This window comes from Scyliorhinus torazame, chromosome 16 (assembly GCF_047496885.1).
Source record: "Scyliorhinus torazame isolate Kashiwa2021f chromosome 16, sScyTor2.1, whole genome shotgun sequence".
In the NCBI taxonomy this organism is placed as follows: Eukaryota; Metazoa; Chordata; class Chondrichthyes; order Carcharhiniformes; family Scyliorhinidae; genus Scyliorhinus; species Scyliorhinus torazame.
Genome location: NC_092722.1, coordinates 55,588,845 through 55,613,472, shown reverse-complemented (window position 1 = coordinate 55,613,472; position 24,628 = coordinate 55,588,845). Strand labels below are relative to the sequence as shown.

General features: G+C 47.7%; 1 protein-coding gene across 5 annotated transcripts in view; it reads left to right on the top strand.

The window, feature by feature from the left end:
- The window catches only part of nphp4 (nephronophthisis 4), a 770,918-nt gene that overhangs the window by 310,186 nt on the left and 436,104 nt on the right, over positions 1–24,628 (top strand). For all 5 annotated transcript variants that reach the window (XM_072478481.1, XM_072478484.1, XM_072478483.1 and 2 more), the window contains exons 7-8: positions 5,276–5,427; positions 13,122–13,248. In XM_072478481.1, coding sequence (XP_072334582.1) covers positions 5,276–5,427; positions 13,122–13,248 — 279 coding nt within the window. The remainder of the gene's footprint in view (positions 1–5,275; positions 5,428–13,121; positions 13,249–24,628) is intronic.

The following is a 24,628-nucleotide window of genomic DNA, read 5'->3' as shown; positions in this document are numbered from 1 at the left end:
TACCCGTTCTGGGACATGACCGGTCTAGTCCCGGGTCGAGGGCTGTATTAAAGCCCCCCCCCCCCCCCCCCCCCCCCCCCCCCCCCCCCCCCCCCCCCCCCCATCATCAACCTGCGTGAGTCTAGGTCCGGGATCTTCCCCAGCACTCTTTTAATAAAGTCAGCGTCGTCCCAGTTCGGCGCATATATGTTCACCAGCACCACTCTCCTCCCCTCCAGCTTGCCCCTTACCATAAGGAATCTGCCCCGCCGTCTGCGATTACGCCCTCCGCCTCAAATTGAACCCGCTTATTGATCATAATTGCTACCCCCCTGGACTTAGAATCCAAGTCCGAGTGGAAGACCTGGCTGATCCAGCCCTTCCTTAGCCTAGTCTGGTCAGATACTTTCAGATGTGTCTCCTGCAACATAATTACGTCCGCCTTTAGAGCTCGCAAGTGTGCGAACACACCGGCCCTTTTGACTGGCCCATTTAGTCCTCTGACATTCCAGGTGATCAGCCTGGTTGGGGGGGCACCCCCCAACCCCCCCCCCCCCCACCCCCCCCCCCACCCCCCCCCCCCCCCCACCACACCGGTCAGCCATATCCTTTCTTGGGCCCGCCCCTGGCCCATGCGCCGCACCGCTCTTGGCTCACCTCTTGGTCTCCTCCACCCCCGACCGCCTCTCCATTACCTACTTCAGACCCCTCCTACGTCAGCATAATAACTCCCCCCCCCACCCCCCACCACCACACCGGTCAGCCATATCCTTTCTTGGGCCCGCCCCTGGCCCATGCGCCGCACCGCTCTTGGCTCACCTCTTGGTCTCCTCCACCCCCGACCGCCTCTCCATTACCTACTTCAGACCCCTCCTACGTCAGCATAATAACTCCCCCCCCCCCCCCCCCCAGCAACATCACCCCTGCCATTCACTGGCTGTATTCACCCCCCCCCCCCCCCCCCCCACCTGACTCCCTTGACTAGCCAATCTGCTAGCCCGGTGACTCATGCCTCCGGCGCCCACTTGTCTCACTCCCATTGTTTCCCTGACCTCATCTCCCCACTCCCCAGCACACCATTCCCCACTCCGACCCACTGGAGCAGTCTCACTAAGATGGGAAAGATCAAACAAGATGGAAACATCAAACAGCAACGCGAGGCTGCTCCAGTTACAACACAGTTCCAGCTGTGTACACAGATAAGTGTTAACCCACGTCCCTTTCTGAGCATTAATAAAATAGCAACACAGTAACACAGTACCCGCATATCACCCACCCGAAACAAACATAAAAACCACAGACATAAAAAAAACCCCAACCAACATCTTTAATCCCCATTGCTTACCGGCCACCCTTATGTTACAATGAAGGCTCCAGCACACCCAGAGAACACGACGAAAGGTACCAACAACAGCAGAAAAAAGAGAAAGGAAAAAAAAAAGCAGACAGAGGGGGATCCCCTCCCCCCCGCACCCCCCGGAGGCAAAAGCTGCCCAAAAATACAACACATGGCACCTTTAAAGCAGTAAACAGTCGACCATCAGTCCAGGCACAGTAGGCATTCCCCCAAACGATAACTCTCGGACCCTACCTTGCGTCTGTGGGTCCTTTTTTCGGGACCAGCCCCTGATCTGTCGCGAAGTCCATCGCTTCTTCGGGCTCGGAGAAGTAGTGGTGTTGGCCCTGATGCGTAACCCAAAGACGGGCCGGGAAGAGCAGACCAAACTTCACGTGCTTTTTGAACAACACCTCCTTAACTTGTTCAAAGGCTGCTCAACGCCTGGCTTAGGTCCTGATGAATGCGAAGGACACTGTTATTCCACGTGCTGCTCTTAGCGCTCTTTACCCACTGCAGCACCCGCTCCTTCTCCACAAACCTGTGGAACCTGATCACCATCAGACAGGGGGGACCCCCCGGACGCATCTGCCTCGCCTGTACTCTATGCGCCCCCTCCAGCTCCGGCGGTCGCGGAAAGGCGTCAGCCCCCATCAGCTGCATCAACAGATCAGCCACAAAAGCTGTGGCATCTGCTCCCTCAGCCCTCTCCGGGAGGCCGATGATCCTCAGATTTTGTCTGCGGGCTCTATTTTCCAGCTCCTCTACTCTGTCCAGCAGTCTTCTCTGTTTCTCCTTCAACCCATCGACTTCTAGCGCAGCCATCGTCTGCCGTCCGCCTGCTCCCTCACCCGCCTCCTCCAGCTCCTCAACTTTTTCGTCCTGGGCATCCAGTCTCTGGTTCAGCTGATCCACTGCCTTCTGAAGTGGGTCCAAGTTATCCCGCTTCAACGATTCAAAACTGCTCTTTATCATCTGCAGCATGTTTTCCAGCGCCTGCTGGATCGCCGGGTCCGAGGTCCGTAGGTCCGCTATTTTGCTCCCGGGTCAGCTTCCCCTGCACCTTGTCTTTGTCCCTTCTTCTCCCATTTGCGCTGCTTTCTGCCCTCCCGCGGTTCCATACAGCTCTGCCCGTTCCTCAGCTCCTCCGTGGCCGTCTTTCCAGCGCTCCACAGTCCCGCAAAACCGGGGAACCAGTTCCTCAAATCCCGTCGGAGTGAGAGCCACCAAATGTGCGGCTCACTCACTCATCGCTGCCACCGGAAGTCAACCCATAAGAATCAATGTTAAAGCTGGAGGTAGGTGCCGTCAGGCATTTTGTGCCCCGTAAAAAACAAACATTAAACAAGTTGAAATACAAAACCACGTGTGTGCAGAAATCCTGTATAAATTCAAATTAATTAACGCCAGCCTCAAGACGTTTTAAGACATCCAAATTTGCTGCGAGGCAAAGTTGCTTTGCAGTTGCAGGCACCTTATCTGCACTTGTTTAAAACTAATTTCAAAGTCTAACCCACAGTAGGCACCCCAACACTACAAAATCTAAATTCAACTTTTTGCTTGGAAAGATCCACTCTGGCTCTGGATGCCTCTGGGTTATTTTAAAAATTGATGTTGCCTTGCTTTTCGTACCAAACGTCTCCCTAACAATGGCACCGATTAGGCCACGGGCAGGTCTCAGGATCTGACATTACGTGAAGGGAGCCTACTTGCAATGATGTGACCTGTACGATGACAACTGGTGACAATGATGCATGGTAGCGATGACGTGAAACAACTCTTAAATCGGGGAATACGGACCTAAACCAAATCAACTTTAAACGAAAACAACTTAAAACGGGGCGACTTAAAACTAGGATTTACTGTACTGGTGCTAGTCTCCCATTAATGTTCCCCTCCTTTCCACACCAGTCTTTTCTTAAATTTTCCCAATTAAGGGGCAATTTTAGCATGGCCAGTTCACCTACCCTGCACATCTTTGGGTTGTGGGGATGGGGCCCATGCAGACACGGGGAGAATGTGCAAGCTCCACACGGACAGTGACCCGGGGCCGGGATCGAACCTGGGCCCTCAGCGCTGTGCCACTGTACCACTGTGCCACCTCCATACTAGTCTTTCAGACGCACATTCATCTTCCTGATTTGTCTATTTCTATGTTAATTAACATGTGGTTCGTATAGTAATCATGCGATTACTGCATGTGCAGTCCTGTTTTTCAAATTAATTCCTCCCCCACTCCAATGGCAAGACAAAACATTAACTGGCCGTTCTTTTTGATTGTTGTTTATGTACTTTTGCTGTGTGCAGATCGGTAGCTATGTTTGTCTATAATAGTGACCACTTTAAAGGTAATGATAGTGAAGCACCTATTTCAGATTTCCAACGCTTTTTTTCATCTCAGTGTTTTATAATGTTACCTCCATTAAATCTGATGATTTTGCAGACAAAATGTCTGTAATATAGACTGTAAATATATCACCTGGTCAACCATTTATTCCTGTACCAGGAATATGCAGCTGTAGATGCAGTTAAAGTCACAATATTGCATAGAAACATAGAAATTTGGGTTGTGAGTAGGCTATTAGGCCCTTCGAGCTTGCTGCACCATTCAACATGATCATGGATGATCCTCTATCTCAGTGCCATACTCGAGTGCTCCCCTCATACACCTTGACACTTTTAGAGTTGAGAAATCCATATATTTGCTTCTTAAATACCTATCCTGAAAATACTACATTCAAAAGGAATTGTGCTTTCTCTTGGGCGACAAGCGAAGAATATGTAAAACTTACCAATTATTTTTTCATGCAGCCATTTAAGAACCAGTGGCAGGATTAGGCCATTCAGCCCTCGAGCGTGCTCCACGAAGTAAGCTAATCAACCACTGAAATTAAGCTAATTAACTCCTAAAACTAAGCTAATCAACTGTGTGTGCATCATACACCCAAAATGTAGTCAAATGTGCCTGTGCTGATATAAATAAGCTTGTACATAAGCGTCGGCATGTTTGTTTCTCTGAAGATCTAACAACAGCCTACCTCAATAACGGATTTTAAAAAACTACCACCAGATTCAGAATATATTTGAAAAAGATATGTTCTAACACTGGCCAACCCAAGAACAGACCAAACCTTTGATCAAATTTGCGGGTGCACTAGAATTGTTTGGTTAAATTTGCATTGTACATCATCATAGAATCAACAGTGCAGAAGGAGGCATTCGGCCCATCGAGTCTGCACTGGCCCTTGGAAAGAGCACCTCACTTAAGCCCACATCCACCCTATCCCCGTAACCCAGTAATCCCACCTAAGGGACACTAAGTAACAGCATGGCCAATCCACCTAACCTGCACACCTTTGGATGTGGGAGGAAACCAGAGCACCCAGAGGAAACCCACGCACACACGGGAAGAACGTGCAGACTCTGCACAGACAGTGGCCAAGCCAGAAATCGAACCTGGTACCCTGGGGCTGTGAAGCAACAGTGCTAACCACTGTGCTTCCATGCTTATAATAGGCCACTGGAGCATAAATATCATAACTTTCCACACGGGGAGCTAACAGTGCTTTATTCGAATGAAAAGGGCAGAAAACATTGGGTGGGATTTTCCAGCCGGTGGAATCTTCTGATCCCGCCACTGGCGACCCTCCCTGCCGCAGGCCGCGAATAGCAGTAAACCCCGTTGTCAGTGGCAGGTCTGGAAAATCCTGACACCGGCCACCTTCGCCACAGCAAAACACGCTGCGCGGGGAGTGGGGTGGGATCGAGATATCCCGCCTATTAACTCAACGTTTCTTTCTATCTCTTTCCATAGATGCTACCTGACCTGCTGAGTGTTGTCCATCATTTTCTGTTTTTATTTCACATTTACAGCATCTGCAATCAAATGCTGACTTTCATGATTTCATTTGTTCTAGTTTGACAATGAGGCACAGTCGTCCCGTTTTGTTTTCCTTATAGAAAGACCAAGTTTCTGATGGAAGCACAGTCGTTATTCAAGAACGAAGACTGCATGTTTGTGTGCACAACAGCTGGTGCTATGTTCAGAAGCCGCAGGTGGTAGTTTTGATACCTGGGACTGTGCAGAGAAAATCTGCGAGCTTCTCCAAAAGGTAAGCTTCATTGTAAATGAGGTGAAATATGTTACATACTTGAGTTCCACTTAAAGTTGTTGACCATTGTTCAGGCACAAAGATGAGACACTATTAAGTTTTACATTCATGAACAACGCCATTTAACTTTGCAATTACTGACCCCCTTTGGGCTTCTCATTCTGCTGTCACAGGTATCACCATGTGCATCTTGATATCCACAAAAATCAATTAGAGCCAACTCAGTTTTCAAAGAGGATCACTTGAATTATTGCAAGGATAAAAGAGCCTTTACAAGTGGAGTTAGCAGAGCTGCTCCCTCAAGATTACAAATTTGGCTGCTTTAGTTTTGCTTCTGGTACTTCTGAAAAAGACACAAGCAGAGATTGGCTGGTTAGACGGGCAGAACAGTGGCAAATGGAATTTAACCCCGGAAAGTGTGAGCTGATGCATTTTGGGAGGACTAGCATGGCAAGGGAATATGCAATGAATGGTAGGACGCTTGGAAGTACAGAGGACCAAAGCGTGCATGTCCAGAGATCCCTGAAGGCAGCAGGACAGGTAGATAAGGTGGTTAAGAAGGCATATGGAACACTTTGTTTTATTAGCCAAGGCATAGAATATAAAAGCAGGGAAGTTATGATGGAGCTGTATAAAACGCTCGTTATGCCACAGCTAGAGTACTGTGTGCAGTTCTGGTCACCACACTATAGGAAGGGATTGCACTAGAAAGAGTGCAGAGGAGATTCACCAGGATGTTGCCTTGGCTGGAGCATTTCAGATATGAAGAGAAGCTGGTTAGGCAGGGTTTGTTTTCCTTCGAGCAGAGAAGGCTGAGGGAGGACCTGATTGAAGTGTAGATTTAAGATAAGAGGCAGGAGATTTAGAGAGATGTAAGGAAAAGCTTTTTCACCCAGGGTGGGAATCTGCAACTCACTGCCTGAAAGTGCGGTGGAGGTGGCAACCCTCAACAATTAAGAAATATTTAGATGAGCACTTGAAATACCATAGCATACAAGACTACGGACCAAGTGCAGGAAAATGGGATTAGAACAGATGGGTGCATGACGACCGGCGCAGACATGATGGGCCGAAGGGTCTCTTTCTGTGCTGTAAAACTCTATGACTCTTTGTATTGCTGATGTACGTTTGATGGAGGCTAATTCACAAGTGACAGTGAGTAATGACAGTTCTACTAATAATGTGAAATGTCCATAATTCACAAGTTAATGAAGTCGTGAATATGCTTTGATGGTTGTTGGCATGAATTAATATACTGCAGGAGTTTTGTGTTTCTGGTGTGATAATCAGTCTTTTCAATGATAAAAATTTAATCATTTCCTTAAAAAAGGACCTATTCCAAATGATTTCACCCATCGCTTCCCTCCATTCTTTAACTCTCTGATTTTCTAGTTATTTTTTTAATCCTTTCTAGAAATCTGATAGATCTTGAACAAATTTACAGAAGGCACCAATGACATGCACTTCCCTTGCTCCTACGAATTTTGCGCTGTCTGGACACTCACCGAGGTGTGAGACTAAGTGATTTTCATTTCATTTCATTTCTTTGAGCTTTGTTTTGCTCATCAATAGGATGTTGCCATTGCTGGCTAGGCCAGCATTTATTGCCCATCCCTAATTGTCCTTGAGAAGGTGCTGCATTTCTTGTCGTGTCGGTATATCATCTCTTACTGTGCTGCTCAGATTTTGATGTCCAGTTACATGTTCAAAACTCTTAAGAAGTCTCCAATTTTCTTCGCCAAGGTGCCAAGATTTGTGAAGGTTAAAAGTTCCAGTCAGCAGGGCACGAAGCTCTGCAAACTAGAAGACCCCATGTTTAATTTCTGGACTGTATGAAGTGATGAAGTCAGTCTGGACTGTAGGTGGTCTGAAAATTCATTTGTTTTTCATTGTAACAAATTCGGATTAGTTGGGGTGGTAAAATTTGCGGTCCCTCATAAGGGCAAATATTAAACAAAAGGCAGAAGTTCAATAACAATTCGCTGCTAAATAATCCGGTATGGATTCCATTTGATCGTTGGAATGCCGGGCGGATTTAGACAAGACATTGAGTGGCAGACCCCAGTAACTAAATAAATGTCAGAAAACCTACCTTGGACAGATAATTCAATTTAACAAAAAAAATACACTTTAGAACAAAGTACGTAATAAGCAATCTGTTTCAGTGGAACACCCACCGAGTGGGGTTAGATTGATTTATATATTTCTACGCCATGCACTGTTGCCTGTGTTCCACTGATGTTGGGAAGTTTATTTTCTTTCTGTAATTTACTTGTGCAGCTGTGCAGAACTTTAAAGAAAACCTGGAATATACCTGTCTTATAAAATGCTGATCTTACTGTACACATATACGATGAAAAATTCAAATGACTGCAGATGCTGAAATCTGAAACAAAAACAAAAAATACTGGACAATCTCAGCAGGTATATGCACATACATATATGTATGTGTTGCACTGCTTTTCAGGCACAGCGAGGCCGGTTGATCATGCCCTGTATGTTTACAAGAAGGAGTTCAATTTAGCTCTTGGGGACAAAGGGATCTGTTGCTAACTTTTGGTTGGTTCAATTGGCTCTGTTTTATAACCTTTGCTCGAGAGTCGCCAGGTATCTTTATGATACCGCCAGGAGGTTCAAGTTCAAGTAATGATCAATAACTCAGTACATCGAGCTAATTTCCATTAGGGCTCACAGGGAGAAGACAGAGGGTATGGAAAGGGAGAGGTTAGTGGGGGAGATTTTGAGAGTGGACAGGAGATACGCAGAGGCCCCGGAGGAAAGATTACTTGGGGAAAGACGACGGCTCCAGACGGCGTTTGACCTGTTGACCACAGCGAAGGCGGAGGCACAGTGGAGGAAAGCGCAGGGGGCGACCTACGAGTATGGGGAAAAGGCTAGTCGGATGCTGGCACACCAGCTCCGTAAGAGGATGGCAGCGAGGGAAATAGGGGGAGTCAAAGATGGAAGGGGAGCCACGGTTTGGAGTGCGACGAAAATAAACGAGGTATTTAAGGCCTTTTATGAAGAGCTGTACAGATCCCAGCCCCCAGCGGGGGAAGGGGGGATGAGACGATTCCTAGATCAGCTGAGATTCCCGAGGATGGAGGAGCAAGAGGTGGCTGGTTTGGGGGCACCAATTGGGTTGGAGGAGCTGAGCAAGGGTTTGGGGAGCATGCAGGCGGGGAAGGCCCCGGGACCGGACGGATTCCCAGTGGAGTTCTACAGGAAGTACGCAGACCTGTTGGCCCCGCTACTGGTGCGGACCTTTAATGAGGTAAGAGAGGAGGGGACCCTGCCCCCGACAATGTCGGAAGCGACAATTTCTTTGATCCTAAAGCGGGACAAGGACCCACTGCAATGTGGATCGTACAGGCCGATCTCGCTCCTCAATGTGGATGCAAAGTTGCTGGCAAAAGTGCTGGACACGAGGATCGAGGACTGTGTCCCGGGGGTAATCCACGAGGACCAGACGGGATTTGTAAAGGGCCGGCAACTAAACACCAATGTGCGGCAGCTCTTAAATGTGATAATGATGCCATCGGAGGAGGGAGAGGCGAAGATAGTGGCAGCTATGGACGCGGAGAAGGCCTTTGACCGAGTAGAGTGGGAGTACCTCTGGGAGGTGCTGCGTAGGTTTGGGTTTGGGGTAGTGTTTATCAATTGGGTTAAGCTCCTTTACAGAGCCCCGATGGCGAGTATAGTGACGAACCGGCGGAGGTCGGAGTACTTTCGACTGTACCGAGGGACGAGGCAGGGGTGCCCCCTGTCCCCCCTGTTGTTCGCATTGGCGATCGAGCCATTGGCCATGTCATTGAGGGAGTCTAATAAATGGAGGGGGGTGGTCCGAGGGGGAGAAGAGCATCGGCTGTCGCTATATGCGGATGACCTGTTGCTGTACGTGGCAAATCCAATGGAGGGGATGGTGGAGATCATGCAGACTCTAAGGGAGTTTGGGGAGTTTTCGGGCTATAAGCTCAATGTAGGGAAGAGTGAGCTCTTTGTATTACAGGCGGGGGACCAAGAAAGAGGGATAGGGGACCTACCGCTGAGGAGGGCGGAGGGGAGCTTTCGGTATCTGGGGATCCAGATAGCCAGGAGTTGGGGAACCCTACATAAACTGAATCTGATGAGGTTGGTGGAGCAAATGGAGGAGGATTTCAAAAGATGGGACATGTTACCGCTCTCGCTGGCGGGTAGAGTGCAGTCGGTCAAAATGGTGGTCCTTCCGAGGTTTCTGTTTGTGTTTCAGTGCCTTCCCATCGTGATCACTAAGGCCTTTTTTAAGAGAGTAGGTAGGAGTATTATGGGGTTTGTGTGGGCGAATAAGACTCCGAGAGTAAGGAGAGGGTTCCTGGAACGCAGTAGGGACCGAGGAGGGTTGGCGCTGCCAAACCTGGGGAGCTACTACTGGGCAGCAAATGTGGCGATGATCCGCAAGTGGGTTATGGAGGGAGAGGGGGCGGCATGGAAGAGGATGGAGATGGCGTCCTGTAAAGGAACGAGCCTGGGGGCGTTGGTGACGGCACCGCTGCCACTCTCGCCGACAAAGTATACCACGAGCCCGGTGGTGGCGGCAACGCTAAGGAACTGGGGCCAGTGGAGACGGCACCGGGGTGCAATGGGAGCATCGGTGTGGTCCCCGATCAGGGGTAACCACCGGTTTGTCCCGGGGAAGATGGACGGGGGGTTCCAGAGCTGGCATCGGGCGGGGATTGGAAGAATGGGGGACCTGTTCATCGATGGGACGTTTGCGAGCCTAGGGGCACTGGAGGAGAAGTTTGAGTTACCCCCGGGAAATGCCTTTAGATATATGCAGGTGAGGGCTTTTGTGAGGCGACAGGTGAGGGAATTCCCGTTGCTCCCGGCACAAGAAGTTCAAGATAGGGTGATCTCGGGTGTATGGGTCGGGGAGGGCAAGGTGTCGGAAATACACCAGGAGTTGAAAGAAGAGGGGGAAGCGCTGGTAGAAGAGTTGAAGGGTAAATGGGAGGAGGAGCTGGGGGAGGAGATCGAGGAAGGTCTGTGGGCTGATGCCCTAGGTAGGGTTAATTCCTCCTCCTCGTGTGCCAGGTTCAGCATGATACAATTTAAGGTGGTCCACAGAGCGCACCTGACGGGGGCGAGGTTGAGTAGGTTCTTTGGGGTAGAGGACAGATGTGGAAGGTGCTCAGGGAGCCCGGCGAACCATGTCCATATGTTTTGGTCATGCCCGGCACTGGAGGGGTTCTGGAGAGGAGTGGCGGGTGCAATATCTCAGGTGGTGAAAGTTTGGGTCAAGCCAAGCTGGGGGCTAGCAATATTTGGAGTAGTGGACGAACCGGGAGTGCAGGAGGCGAAAGAGGCCGGCATTCTGGCCTTTGCGTCCCTAGTAGCCCGGTGAAGGATCTTGCTAATGTGGAAGGAGGCGAAGCCCCCCAGCCTGGAGGCCTGGATAAATGATATGGCTGGGTTCATAAAGTTGGAGAGGATTAAGTTCGCCTTGAGAGGGTCTGCGCGGGGGTTCTACAGGCGGTGGCAACCGTTCCTAGACTATCTCGCGGAGCGTTAGAGGAAGGTCGGTCAGCAGCAGCAGGAACCTTGGCGGGGGGGGAGGGCGACGTCCTGGGAGGGGTGGGGGGAAAAGGGAGGACTGCCTGGGAGGATGGATGAGCAAGAGATAACATGAAGGGTTGGGGAAACTGGCACGTACAGGTAAGGGCCAGTGTACAAAGCTGTGTAAATATATCATTTTGCCATGTATATATCTTGCTCTGCTCGATTTCTTGTTTTTTTTTGTTACGAGGGGGGGGGGGGGGGGGGGGGGGGGGGGGGTTATCATTTGTAAGGGAGAAAAATTGTGTTAAAAAACTTTAATAAATATATATTTTTTTAAAAATAACTCAGTACACCAATTAGTAAGATTCACACCAAAGCACATTTATTTACACACAGTCAAATCTACTCATGCATAAACTCTACTTTCTAAGCTATTTCTACAACTAACAGGCCAATACTTAGCTTCGGACTGGCCCACCAGGTCAGGGGAACAAATGGCCTTTCGTTCGGGTTCTGAGTCTGCGGGATTCAAAAGCTGGTATAGACTGGTAGCTAGGAGCGCCTATCTCGTAGCGAGTGTTGACTTGAGACTTACTTTCTTTGGCGGCAGCTGGACAGGTCACTGTCAAGGGTTGGTTCGCGATGCTGAGTGACCCAGTCAAGAAGGACGATTTGAACTTGGGGGCTTCACTTTATAGTCCCCAGGGGCTTCCCGCCTTTCGGGGCGGACCCCGTACCTGGTTTCAAGTGATTGGACTTTGTTCCAATCGCTTGGTTCGATTTCTCCAATACTGGAGCGGTCTTTAGGTGTCCGTTAACCTCTTTTGTGTTGGCTCTGGCTGGCGCCGAGGAGTCTGGTTTGGCCTTGTTTATCTTAAATGTTTCGATTGTTCCCGGGGATCGCTCATTAGTATGTAGATGGCCGCTACATTATTGTGCAGATGGTTGCTGGTATCGATGCTGTCTGGGCTTTTGCAGAGTCTAATACACAGTAACTTGCACCTGCTAGTTTCTGCCTGCGTTGGCTGAATTTCCCTTCAGCCTTTGCTGTTCTCCATTTTACATCGGGAATTGGCCAATCCAGGTGGCTATAGATCAAAGGATATAGGGGGAAAGCAGAAACAAGTTACTGAGTTGGATTATCAGCCATGAAAATAATGGATGGTGAAGTAGGATCGAAGGGATGAATGGCCGCCTCTTGCTCCTATTGTCTATGTTTCTGTAACTCCAATGCAGCGCTAAGCTAGGTTTAAAAGGTGCTTAAGTGGTCAGTGGACCTTCTGAGCACTTCAGAAATTTGCTTCAGAGTATTTCTTTAAATATTAACATAAGAGTTAGGAACAGAGTAGGCAATTCAGCCCCTCATGGCTGACCTGATCGTGGGCCTCAACACATTCTGCCTACCTCCATTTTTCTTTTTAAATACTTGTTAAATGTTTTAAGGAAGCAGAACATTAAAGGCTTACCAGCCGAGGGGAGAACATGCATCCAGAAATCCCCCGAGTGCTGTCCAGTGATCCAGAGTGCAATACCTAGGGTCATGCATTGCTGGTTGCGAATCACGCTCTACACCTACTTGTTGCTCCTGGACCACTTCTGATAATTGTTTTGACATTCAGGCATAAATATAATGAACCCGAAATATCCAACTGAGAATCACGCCACACCACTGTAGGACAAAATTAATTATTTCTGATTGTTTTGTAGAGAATCACATGTCAAGGGACTAAGAATAGACAGCGTATTTATCCTTGCGCAGACATAAAGGAATTATTATAGGAAGATTCATTAAAATTCCATGTAATCGTTCTGTATTGAGTCGAACTAAGGTTCAATAGTAAATACATTTTTTCTAATTTTGTCTCTTATAAGCACATAAAAGAAAATGATTTGCAGTTCTATGTCTAATCAGGAAAGGAACATTTTCTTGAGAATGTGTCTTGAGAAGAGGATCAAATGATAGAATGTTATTTTTGTTATGGAAGTATCTCTGTTTATGGTACAACACAGCTTATGTGCAAGATCTGAAATGGGGGCATATGTTGGCCAAGCAGAAGGGGATTATTTAACTCAGTCTAGACTACAAGTTACTTGTGGCTGCGAATGATGGCAAGCTCCCTTTACCAAAAATGGCCCTTGTGTTTCTTGTTTCACTGCAGTTTGCCAAAGCAGTCTCTAGTCCTCAGGAGCCGTATCCAGCTGAAGGAATTGGTAAAGCACCAAATGTATGGCATAGTTTTCCACCTGGAGTATGTATTCTCTAGCTCCACAGGAGCAGATGGAAAGGTGAGTCAGCAAATCTTGAATTTACTTTGACTGCAACATTCAAGTGACCCAATTCCAACAGTGGTTTATTCAAACAACCATGTAACTGCTATTTGGCTATATTTATCTAGGTTTTAACCGATATGGGAGATTTCCCCAGGGCCAATCAGGGTCAAGCTGTTTGGTTTAAATTTCAAACAATGCGTGGCAGTTATTTGTCAGTCAGCATCAACTGAGGCATTCTCCATGGCAACGTATCTACCAACCCAGAATCCAGTTGCCAACCAATTCCCTTTTCAATGCATTGTTATTTTCCCCTTCTACTGGTATTCTTGCAAAGTGTCCTGTTGAGTGTAAGACAAAAAGCTTTGACATACCTCTTACTGTATATTCATTAGTGAATATTTCCTTCCCCACTCAGTTATGGAGGATGTTCCGATTCTATTGGTGATTTAATTAAGACATCTTAACTATATTTGTTTGAATATTGATCAATCTACTGTGGAAAATTTAGTTTTTTATATCTGATTGCAGCTCTCATATTTTGACATTCTATAAAACATTGTTTTCTATTTTCTATTTCACTCCAAGTTAAGGGAAAAAATTGGTGATGATGACCATTTGGATGTGATGTGGGAGAGCTGTCAGCAGTGACTGTAGATACCCCATTATAGAGCATTCCCAACAGGAACCGCAGACAAAGCTGAAACTGTTACAAAAAAACCAAGAACAAGGTTTTGGTGGAACAGGTTCGAGGGGCCGAAGGGCCTTCTTTTGTTTCTGTACCATATGTTTGAATGCAGATGTGGCATATATGTTGATTACAGAATATTTTGTGACGAAAGGCTTACCTTTTTGAAAGTTATCTCTCTGAACCTCAATTGGCCCCTGCCCAAGCTGAGCTGAGATGTGAATCTTACCATGTTTGAAAACGCAAACAAACACCAGTGGAAGATGGTTTACCTCAGTTGGCTGGAAAGCTGATTCGTAATGCAGAGTGAGGCCAACAGCGTGGGTTAAATTCCTGTACCGGCTGAGGTTATTCAAGAAGGTCCCGCCTTTTCAACCTTGCACCTCGCCTGAAGTGTTAAATCACCACCCGTCAGCTCTCCCCCCTCAAAGCGGAAGGCAGCCTATGGACATCTGAGACTAGGGTGACTTTACCATTTCAGTCCCCTTGTTGTAAATGGATTTTTGTAGATTCAGTTCTTACTAGCATAAAACGGGACTGTTCCGACTTAAATGACCTAAAATGACACCATTTGATCCAAATATTATTTTCCTAATTTTATACTACACAGGAGGCTCTGACACAAATGAATAGCTCAGAATATTGAACCAAGTGTTCTGTTTGCTTTGAGGTCTAAAATAACCATGATCAATCAACTTAGCTTTTTTTGCAGTTCTGGTGAGAGTTCCTTGTTTTTAAAAAAATATATATTTTTTAATTCAAGTTTTGCAAAGTTTTTCATAATAAATAGTAATAATCCTAACACAGCAAAATAGAGTGAACATTAACATAGTGCAAAAAGAGAATATACAATAGCAATTGACTAGACGTGACCCCACGTGCCTCAGTCGTCCCCCGCCCTCCCAACGGAGCACTCACCCCCACTCCCCTACGGGTCGCTGCTGCTGCTGACGTTTTAATTTTCCCTGAGAAGCCATTGGACGGTATTATGCCCCCGCTCAACAGCAGCAGCTCTGTACACTTAGCAAAATTATTTACACACATAAGTAGGCATCTGTTTGTGGTGTTGTTGTCCCTTGCTTCTCCCAGAGGAAGTTCGCTGCCGTTGTCGCCTCGTTCCGCTTCTGCGCACTTCCGCTTCTGCGGCCCTCCCGTCTTCTGGTACCTCTTCCTATTCAGATCCATCCCGATCTACATCCCCAAGGCCTTTTTCAAAGCACTAGACAAACTAATCATGGCGTTCGTATGGGTGGGGGAGGAATGCTAGGATCCCAAAGAAGGTCTTACAAAAAACAAAATCCAGGGGGGGGGGCTTGCCCTCCCAAACCTACAACTTTACCACTGGGCGGCGACGGCAGAGAGTTCCTTGTTTTAAGAGTGCATTTGTACTAGCAATGGTGACCATGGATACAAAATCAGCAGTGGAGCTGTGAGCTGGGTCTAGGTCTGTCTTCCAAGTTCAGACAAGCAAATTGAAGCCATGACCCGTTAAAGTTTGAAATTTTACTCGGCCAAGTTGAAAGTTGCAATTTAAAAGTGACCAGTGGCTCGGTCGGCATGAGAGAATGGATTTTAGCACAGGTCTCTTATAACATTGGAAATTAATTCCCAGAGGTGGAGCATTGCGCATGCAGCCAAAGATGCATGTTCCAGGTTCTATTGCGGTTGATCTCAGTGTGCAAAGCCAATCCATTGTATAACTCTGGATTGATGAATGCACAATCAATGGAAGAAGGTTTGTATAGGTAGCTACTCTGTAGCCATAACCCAGGGTGTATCTTGCTGCCTTTCTCTTCCATATCCCCATTCCAGGCACTGGTCAAACAAAAAGGACGTGATCAGTGTTCCTTAGACTAGGGGTGGTGCTAGAGAACTGGAAATTGTGAATGCTACATATAGACTGTAAAGATCAAGCCTGCAGCTGCAGGCCGAGTTGAACTTTGGTGGTGGGAAACTTCTCAAAACAATGATTTGAGACAAAATTAATACTCACATGGACCAGTAGGGTTAATTAAGGAAAGCCAGCATAGATTTCTGAAAGGAAAATCATGTTCAACTAACCTGTTGAAGTTTGTTTGAAGAGATAACCCAGGGAGGGTTGATAAGGGCAATGCCGTTGATGTTGGGTACATGGACTTCCAAAAGGTATTTGATGGTGCCACACAATAGACTTGTGAGCAAAGCTATAGCTCATGGAAGCGACAGTAGAAACATGGATATGGAATTGCGTGACTGGAAACAGAGAGTAGTGGTTAAAGGTTGTTTTTCGGGCTGAATAAAGATTTGTAGTGGAGACAGTGTTGGGATCCTTGCTTTTCCTGATATATATTAATGACCTAGACCTTGGTGTGCAAGCACAATTTCAAGGTTTGCGGACGATATTAAACTTGCAAGCATTGTGAGCCATGAGCAGAGCTTCAGAAGGACATACACAAGTTGGTGGAATGAGTCGAAAGGAAGCAGATGAAGTTCAATGCGGAGAAATATGAAGTGATTCATTTTGGTAGCAAGTACATGAGGAGACAATATAAAATAAAAGGGCACAATTCTAAATGGGGTGCAGGAGCAGAAGGACCAATGTGTGTATGTGCTTAAGTCAATGAAGCTGGCAGGACAAATTGAGAGTGCAGTTAATAAAGCATACAATACTAGGGGCAGAGAGTACAAGAGCAAAAAGCTTGGGCGCGATTCTCCGACCCCCCGCCGGGTCAGAGAATCGCTGGGGACTGGCGAGAATCTCGCCCCCGCCGTGTCCCGAATTCTCCGCCACCAGAGAATCGGCGGGGGCAGGAATCGCGCCGGTCGGCGGCTCCCCCCAGCAATTCTCCGGCCCGCGATGGGCCGAAGTCCCGCCGCTGTCAACCCTCGGCAGCCGGCGTGGATTGAACCACCTACCTTACCGGCAGGGGCAGACGGCGTGGGCGGGCTCCGGAGTCCTTGGGGGGGGGGGCGATCTGGCCCCGGGGGGTGCCTCACGGTGGCCTGGCCTGCGATCGGGGCCCACCGATCGGTGGGCGTGCCTGTGCCGTGGGGGCATTCTTTTTCTTCCGCCTTCGCCATTGTCTCCATTATGGCGGAGGCGGAAGCGACCCCTCCACTCCGCATGCGCGGGGATGCCGTGAGCGTCTGCTGACACTCCCGCGCATGCGTCGCCCGGCGAAGTCCTTTCGGCGCCGGCTGGCGTGGCGACAAAGGCCTTTCCCGCCAGCCGGTGGGGCGGAAATCACTCCAGCGTGGGCCTAGCCCCTCAAGGTGAGGGCTTGGCTCCTCTCCGCACCTTTGGGGCGGCCCTACGCCGGAGTGGTTCCCACCACTCCATTACGCCGGATTCCCCCGCCCCGCCGGATAGGGGAGAATCCCGGCCCTTATGTTGAACTTGTATAAGACACTAGTTGAGCCTCAGCTGGAGTTTTCGTACAGTTCTGGGCACTGCACTTTCGGAACAATGTGAAGGCAAATGAGAAGATGCAGAAAAGATTGACAGGATAGATTGGAGAAGTTAAGACTGTTCCTTGGAGCAAAGAAGGCTGATTGATTGAGGTATTCAAAGTCATAAAGGGTGTGAACAGAGTAGATAGGGAGAAACTGTTGCCACTTGTGTAAGGATTGATAATGAGAGTAATTAGTGAAAGAAGCAAAAATGACATGAGGGAAAATGTTTTCATCAGCGAGTGATTAAGGTCTGAAATGCGCTGCCTGACAGTGGCGAGGAAGGTCCAATTGAAGGATTCAAAAGGGAATTAAATTGTTATCTGAAGAGCAATATTGTTCAGAGTTGCAGGCAGAAAGTAGAGTAATGTCACTAAGTGAGCTGGTGCAGAAAGATGGACCAAATGTGGTTTTCCGTACTGTAACAATTTTGTTGTTCTGTGATTCTGCAATCTACCTCAGTACCATTGCCAGTGCCATTCTGAGGTAGCTGCATCAGTGACAATGGGTGCCACTCTAGCCGTGATTCCATCTCTCTTTCTGCAGGAATGACTCTGATTTCCTCTGACTCCTGCCCGTGGCAGTGTGACTGCATTTGTTAACTCAGCTTGTAAGAATTTGCTTTAGTGACCATAATAATTATATATATATATATATATCTAGTAAACCTTCTGCTAACCTTTACTACCTTTTTGCATGTGCACCATATCACCACAGTAGCCAGTTACGAATCCCTTGGAAGTAGTGGATCGGAGTCAATTCTGATTTAATCGAGTGACTTCCGGGAGTGCTCTGTAGGGGGAAGACATGCACGGGGCAGCTCCTGCTAAAGGATTAAACTTTCAGGTTTTTTTTTTCTTTGTTTAGTTCCGGGAGTATTTTTATTCTTGTTTTTTTGTTTATGCATATAAAAAAAGAAAGAACCCACGCGGCGCTCACCCGAAGGTACGAGCAGGGAGAAAAAAAAAGCTGCAAGGGACCGGACCGACGATAAGCTGAGGCACGTGGGAGATATAAGTGTGCGAGAGGAGCCGGAGAATTTTTTTTTAAAAGGTGTGGGAATGTGGATCACACAGACCCATTTCACTTCTGAACGTGAATGCAAAAATACTCGCAAAGGTCCTGGCCAAAAGGCTGGAGGGCTGTGTACCAGAGGTGGTCGCAGAGGACCAAACGGGCTTTGTCAAGGGTAGGCAGCTCACAGCGAACATCAGGCGGCTGCTGAATGTGATAATGACCTCCCCTGGGGAGAGAACACCAGAGGTGATTGTCTCCCTGGATGCAGAAAAGGCCTTCGACAGAGTCGAATGGAGCTACCTCCTCGATGTACTGGAACAGTTTGGGCTAGGTGCGGGATTCACCGCCTGGCTGAGGCTCCTGTACAACGCTCCGAAAGCGAGCGTCCGAACTAAAACCACCAGCTCTAAATACTCCCAGCTACAGAGAGGAACAAGACGGGGCTGCCCCCTGTCCCCACTCTTGTTCGCGCTAGCGATCGAACCCCTGGCGATAGCCCTGCAGGACGCAAAAAGCTGGAAGGGAATCCGGAGAGGAGACAGAGAGCACAGAGTCTCACTCTGTGCAGATGACCTGCTCCTCTATGTCTCAAAGCCACAGGAGGGACTGAAGGCAATACTGCAAATACTGAAAGAGTTTGGAACCTTCTTGGGCTACAAACTTAACCTGGGCAAAAGCGAGACATTCCCAGTGAACCCAAAAGGGGGAGGAACAGAGCTGAAGGGGCTCCCGTTCAAAACGGCCCAGAACAGATTCCGTTACCTGGGGATCCAAATAGCCAGAGACTGGACACAGATCCACAAGTGGAACCTGACCAGCTTGGTGGAGGAAGTAAGAAGAGACCTTCAACGGTGGGGCTCACTCCCACTCTCCCTGGCGGGGAGAGTGCAGACAATCAAGATGAACGTACTGCCAAGGTTCCTCTTCCTGTTTAGATCCATCCCGATCTTCATCCCCAAGGCCTTTTTCCAAAACATAGACAGGCTAATCATGGCGTTTGTGTGGGGGGGCAAGAACCCGAGAATTCCCAAACCGACACTGCAAAGAGGGCAAGTCAGAGGGGGCCTGGCTCTACCTAACCTACAATACTACCACTGGGCAACAACGGCAGAAAAAGTGAGGGGAAGGGTACAAGAACCCGACACAGATTGGGTACAAATGGAGGAGGTATCCTGTAAAGGAACAACCCTCCGGGCCCTGGCCACAGCAGCACTCCCATCCTCCTCAACAAGGTACACAACGAGCCCAGTGCTAGCGGCCACGCTGATAATGTGGACCCAGTTGAGACAGCACTTCGGGATAACCAGAATATCCCCTATGGCCCCCATCTGCGGCAATCACAGATTCCCCCCAGCCATGCTAGATACCACCTTCAAAAGATGGAGGCGGGCCGGGGGCACACTGATGGTCGGGGACTTCTACGTAGGGCGCAGACTGGCGACGCTGGACGAACCGACGAGGAAGTGGAAACTAGCAAAAGAACAGGAATTGAGACACCTCCAAATAAAGCACTTCCTCCGCAAAGAGACAGTAGGGTACCGCGGGGCCCCAGAAAGCACACTACTAGCGAACCTGATGTGGGAAAATATACGGACAGAGCTAAACATGGGGAAGGGGGTTAATGCCCTTGCTTTCGCTTCCCTAATCGCACGCCGGAGAATCCTGCTCGGCTGGCGATCAGCAGCACCACCCAAAGCTGCAGACTGGCTCGCTGACCTCTCGGAATTTCTCCACCTGGAGAAGATTAAGTACGCCGTCCGAGGGTCAGAGGAAGGCCTCCTGGATACTTGGGGGCAGTTCGTTGGCCTGTTCCAAAACCTGTTCGAGGCCAGCAACGAGGAGTAAGCTAGGAAAACAAAAGATGAAGAACCAAAGGACTGCGAAGCCCGAGGAGGGGGAGGGGGAGGGGGGGGACGGGGGGGGGGGGGGACGGCGGGGGGAGAAATTGGGGGAACCACAAGAGAAGAGGAAAGGTGCTGAAACCAATGTGGGAGAGGGGAGGAGGCAGGGGGGATATCATAGACCGATCCAGAGGGCAGCAAAATGTATGTACAGTTAGTCAAATGAAGGACAAAACAAACCTCTCTGTAAAATAAAGCAAATTAGCACGGGCAAGAAAAATGCAATGTATATAAGTAACAACTGTTTATAAATATGAGAAAAGCCAATAAAAAGATTTTCAAAAAATAAAAAATTCTGATTTAATCTTGGAGCCAGCTGCAGCAGGTTCCTAAGGATACCAAGAATCATTGATCTGGCAAAATCTGTTCTGGCCCACTCCATGGCCATTTGCATTTATTAACACTGTTCATTCTAATTTGCATTGCTCTGAAGCCTGACACTGCTCCATTTTATAGTTGACAGTTTGGGCGCGATTCTCTCAAAACATTTCTTGTGGCGGGTTTTTCAGGGAATTTCCCGCCAGCTTTGCCAGCAAGTTCCCCACCGCTATTTAATGACACTCAGTTACTCTTTTGGACCCTGGGGAGGTCTCACCGGTTTACCCACAAATAGAATTTTTTTCAGCACTGGGAAGCTAAACTCAAGAGATCTGCCCGCCATTTTGAAAGTGTGCCCGATCTCTAAGTATGTTTGTGGATCCCCACACTCCACCTATGGGCAATGTCACCGCCCAAATAAGGACATCGCGCTATAGGGTCCCTGAGGGACCTTCCCTCTTCAGGCCCTCCCCCAGGCCACCTTACAGCACCCCCCCCCCTTCCAGGACCCCACTGAAGGCTCCCGAGGGAGGGCGGAGAATCGAGGGAGGCCATATATCCCGTATGCGTGGGTATTAAGTAGGTTTAAGACCTACTTCCGGGAGCGCTTTTGGGCGGAGTTCCAACCCGATACCTCACGGGACTTGGGTGAATCCCGCGAGGCGCGGAATAGGGCTCTCCCGAGATTCTCCGATTGCGTTATGCTCTCGCTTGAGTGCAGCATGGCCAGGGAATCGCGTTCTTATGTATTTGTTTTTTGTTATCGAAGATGGCCATAACATCAACTCAAATTCTTTGTGTTAAGTCTCAGGTGTGATGTGTTTGAAGATAGCTAATCATACTAATTTGAGCACAAAAAGATTTGTTGCATACTGGACACACATGTGGGCAGCACGGCAGCCTTGTGGATAGCACAATTGCTTCACAGCTCCAGGGTCCCAGGTTCAATTCCGGCTTGGGTCACTGTCTGTGCGGAGTCTGCACATCCTCCCCGTGTGTGCGTGGGTTTCCTCCGGGTGCTCCGGTTTCCTCCCACAGTCCAAAGATGTGCAGGTTAGGTGGATTGGCCATGCTAAATTGCCCTTAGTGTCCAAAAATTGCCCTTAGTGTTGGGTGGGGTTACAGTGTTACGGGGATAGGGTGGAGGTGTTGACCTTGGGTAGGGTGCTCTTTCCAAGAGCCGGTGCAGACTCGATGGGCCGAATGGCCTCCTTCTGCACTGTAAATTCTATGATCTATGATGTATTGTTGCTGAGGAGGAGCTGATTATGGCTTTGGACTTGTGAAAGTCATGTTTCCAGTGAGCCACTGTGACACACGGTGACAGCGGCACGTTGGCACAGTGATTAGCACTGCTGTCTCACCGCACCAGGGACCCGGCTTTGGATAACTGTGTGGAATTTACACATTTTCCCCGTAACTGGGTGGGTTTCCTCCTAGTGCTGTGGTTTCCTCCCACAATCCAAAGATGTGCAGGTTAGGTGGGTTGGCCATGCTAAAATTGCCCTTTAGTGTACAAAGGTTAGATGGGGTTCCAGGGTTATGGAGATAGGGACAGCGGAGTGGGCCTAGACAGGGTGCTCTTTCAGAGGGTCTGTGCAAACTCGATGGGCCAAAAGGCCTCTTGCACTTTGGTATTCTATGGACTCTGTTCTGTTCATGGGAGGTGGTATCTTTGCTGATGAGACTGCCACAAAGATGACAGTATAAAAGGAGGATAAGGTCTCAGAATGAACAGTTTCACCGACACTAAACCCCACTGGTGACTGGAGGAGTCTCGTTATGCGATTGATTACAGAGACATTACTGAAGAAAGGTGAATGCTTTACCCAAGAAATTTCATTTAAGTGACATTAGATGGCACTATTGCCTGGTTTATTAAGTGACAAAGCTTGCGAAGACTGGGAATTCTTGGTATGCTCAGTATTACAGCTAAATGATTACGAGTGTTTGAACTAATTTATGATTTGCTGAGTAATTCATGCTGGGCTCTAAATTCTAACTTGCAACATAGACCTATTTACGCATGCCCTAATTCAGTTTGGTTGAATAACTCTGCTTAAAACATTTTGCAAGGTTGGTACCATTTTAGTGAATAAAAAGTAATCAAGCAATGTATCTTGCTTAGAATCTTTATGGAACATTTCTGATTAATTAAGTGGTACGTTAGAGCATTTAATCACTGCTACAGGTCACTGGGCTGTTTCTGATTACTTCTTTAGAGACACTCCATTACTGTTCAACCTGAAAACCTGAAATATATTGACTATAAAAATTCATGATACTCTTAATTTGATGTCAAATTTAGCAAATCCAACGAGCCTCTAGAAACAGTCATTACTTTCCTGCATAAACATTGCTTAATGCATGTTCTGAGAAATTAGATATTGTGTCATGGATGTTCATTTTCTGAAGAATATATAATAAAGGCCAGCAACTTTCTCATTTCCCTCCTTGACTTCTGAACAACTGGGGAGAGTATTGAATGAGAAAAGGTGACTAGGTTCATGAACAATTTGTCCTCGACCAAAGCCGGTCAACCATGGGAGATGACCAGTGAGAGAGAGACGCACATGCACGCACGCACCAGCAATGTGTCTCCGTAACCCACAGTAGGAGACCCCCAAGGAGGCTTTAAAAAAAAAGAATATTATTCACTTTGTGTTTTTTTAAAATAAATTTAGAGTACCCAATCATTTTTTCCAATTAAGGGGAAATTTAGCGTGGCCAATCTACCTACCCTGCACATCTTTAGGTTGTGGGGGTGAAACCCACGCAAACACAGGGAGAATGTGCAAACTCCACACAGACAGTGACCCAGAGCCGGGATCGAACCTGGGACCTCGGCGCCGTGAGGCTGCAGTGCTAACCCACTGCGCCACTGTGCTGCCCTCTATTCCCTTTGTTAACGATCAGTTTTGCACCTCCAAACCTTTGTGGAGAAAAGCAAAATTCTTCTGATTGTGGTGTTGAGACTTTTTTCATTTAACACCTCTTATTTTGGTGTTATAGTTTAGCATCTGCTTGTATTTAAAGTATTCTCAAGTCTCAGCTTTTGAAGGACCTGCATCATGTCTGATCTTTTCTTCACTGAAAACAAATTCAGTTTCGTGCGATGCACTCCAGAATCACCAGAATTATTGTTTTCTGAACACTCCTGAGAGTGTTGCGATCCTGTGTCAGATTGGGTACCCCCAGGACTGCACATAATATTCCAAATGTGTAATCTCTATGAGCTCTTCGAGAGACTACAAATATTGGTATCAATTTGTGACTTGCTACCTGAACATAAAACTGGCATTGATGATTGCCCACCAACAGTGGTTCCAACTTTTTAAAGCTCAAGATCACTTTTAGAACCTAAATGCAGAACAATATCAACTCTTAAAAATTCAACTTTACTAAAGCTCTCCAAAATGCCGCTGTGGAAACATTCACCTATTCTTAGTGTGACACCCGTGCTTGCACACGATCTGTGAGTGCTGCAAAGTCTGGGGCGTAGTTTGAGATGGCCAATCTCATGCAGTCCATCAGATGGGCATCTGTGAGACGAGTGCGATACTTGGACTTGATGATTTTCATCTGGGAAAAAGCCATCTCATGGAGGTATGTGGATCCAAAGTAGGTCTTCACGTTGAGAGCGCGGGATGTCAGAAGAGGATATTGTCTACAAATCCCCAAATGTCTTTGTCCCTTGACCTAGCTTTCAGCTTGATGTCATTTTGTATGTTGATGATTTCCATGCCAAGTCCACTGCTTTGTTCAAACACCTGCTGAACTTTTGGTGTCAGTTCTCCAATGTCTACTTGAAGAAAAGGTGTTGTTCCATTTTGTCTAACTGTTGAAATTATCTGTTGAATTCTATTTCCAATTTGTTTAGGTGGTCACAGAATTTGTTTGGATGGAACCCTTTCTCTTTGACCTGTTGTTGGATTTTCTCCAGATTTGGGAGTGCTCGGTAATTTTGTCCTTTAGCTGACGGGACCACAGGCCCAGTTTAAATTTGAACAGATTCACTGCACTGATCATGTGTGGCTAGTCTCTG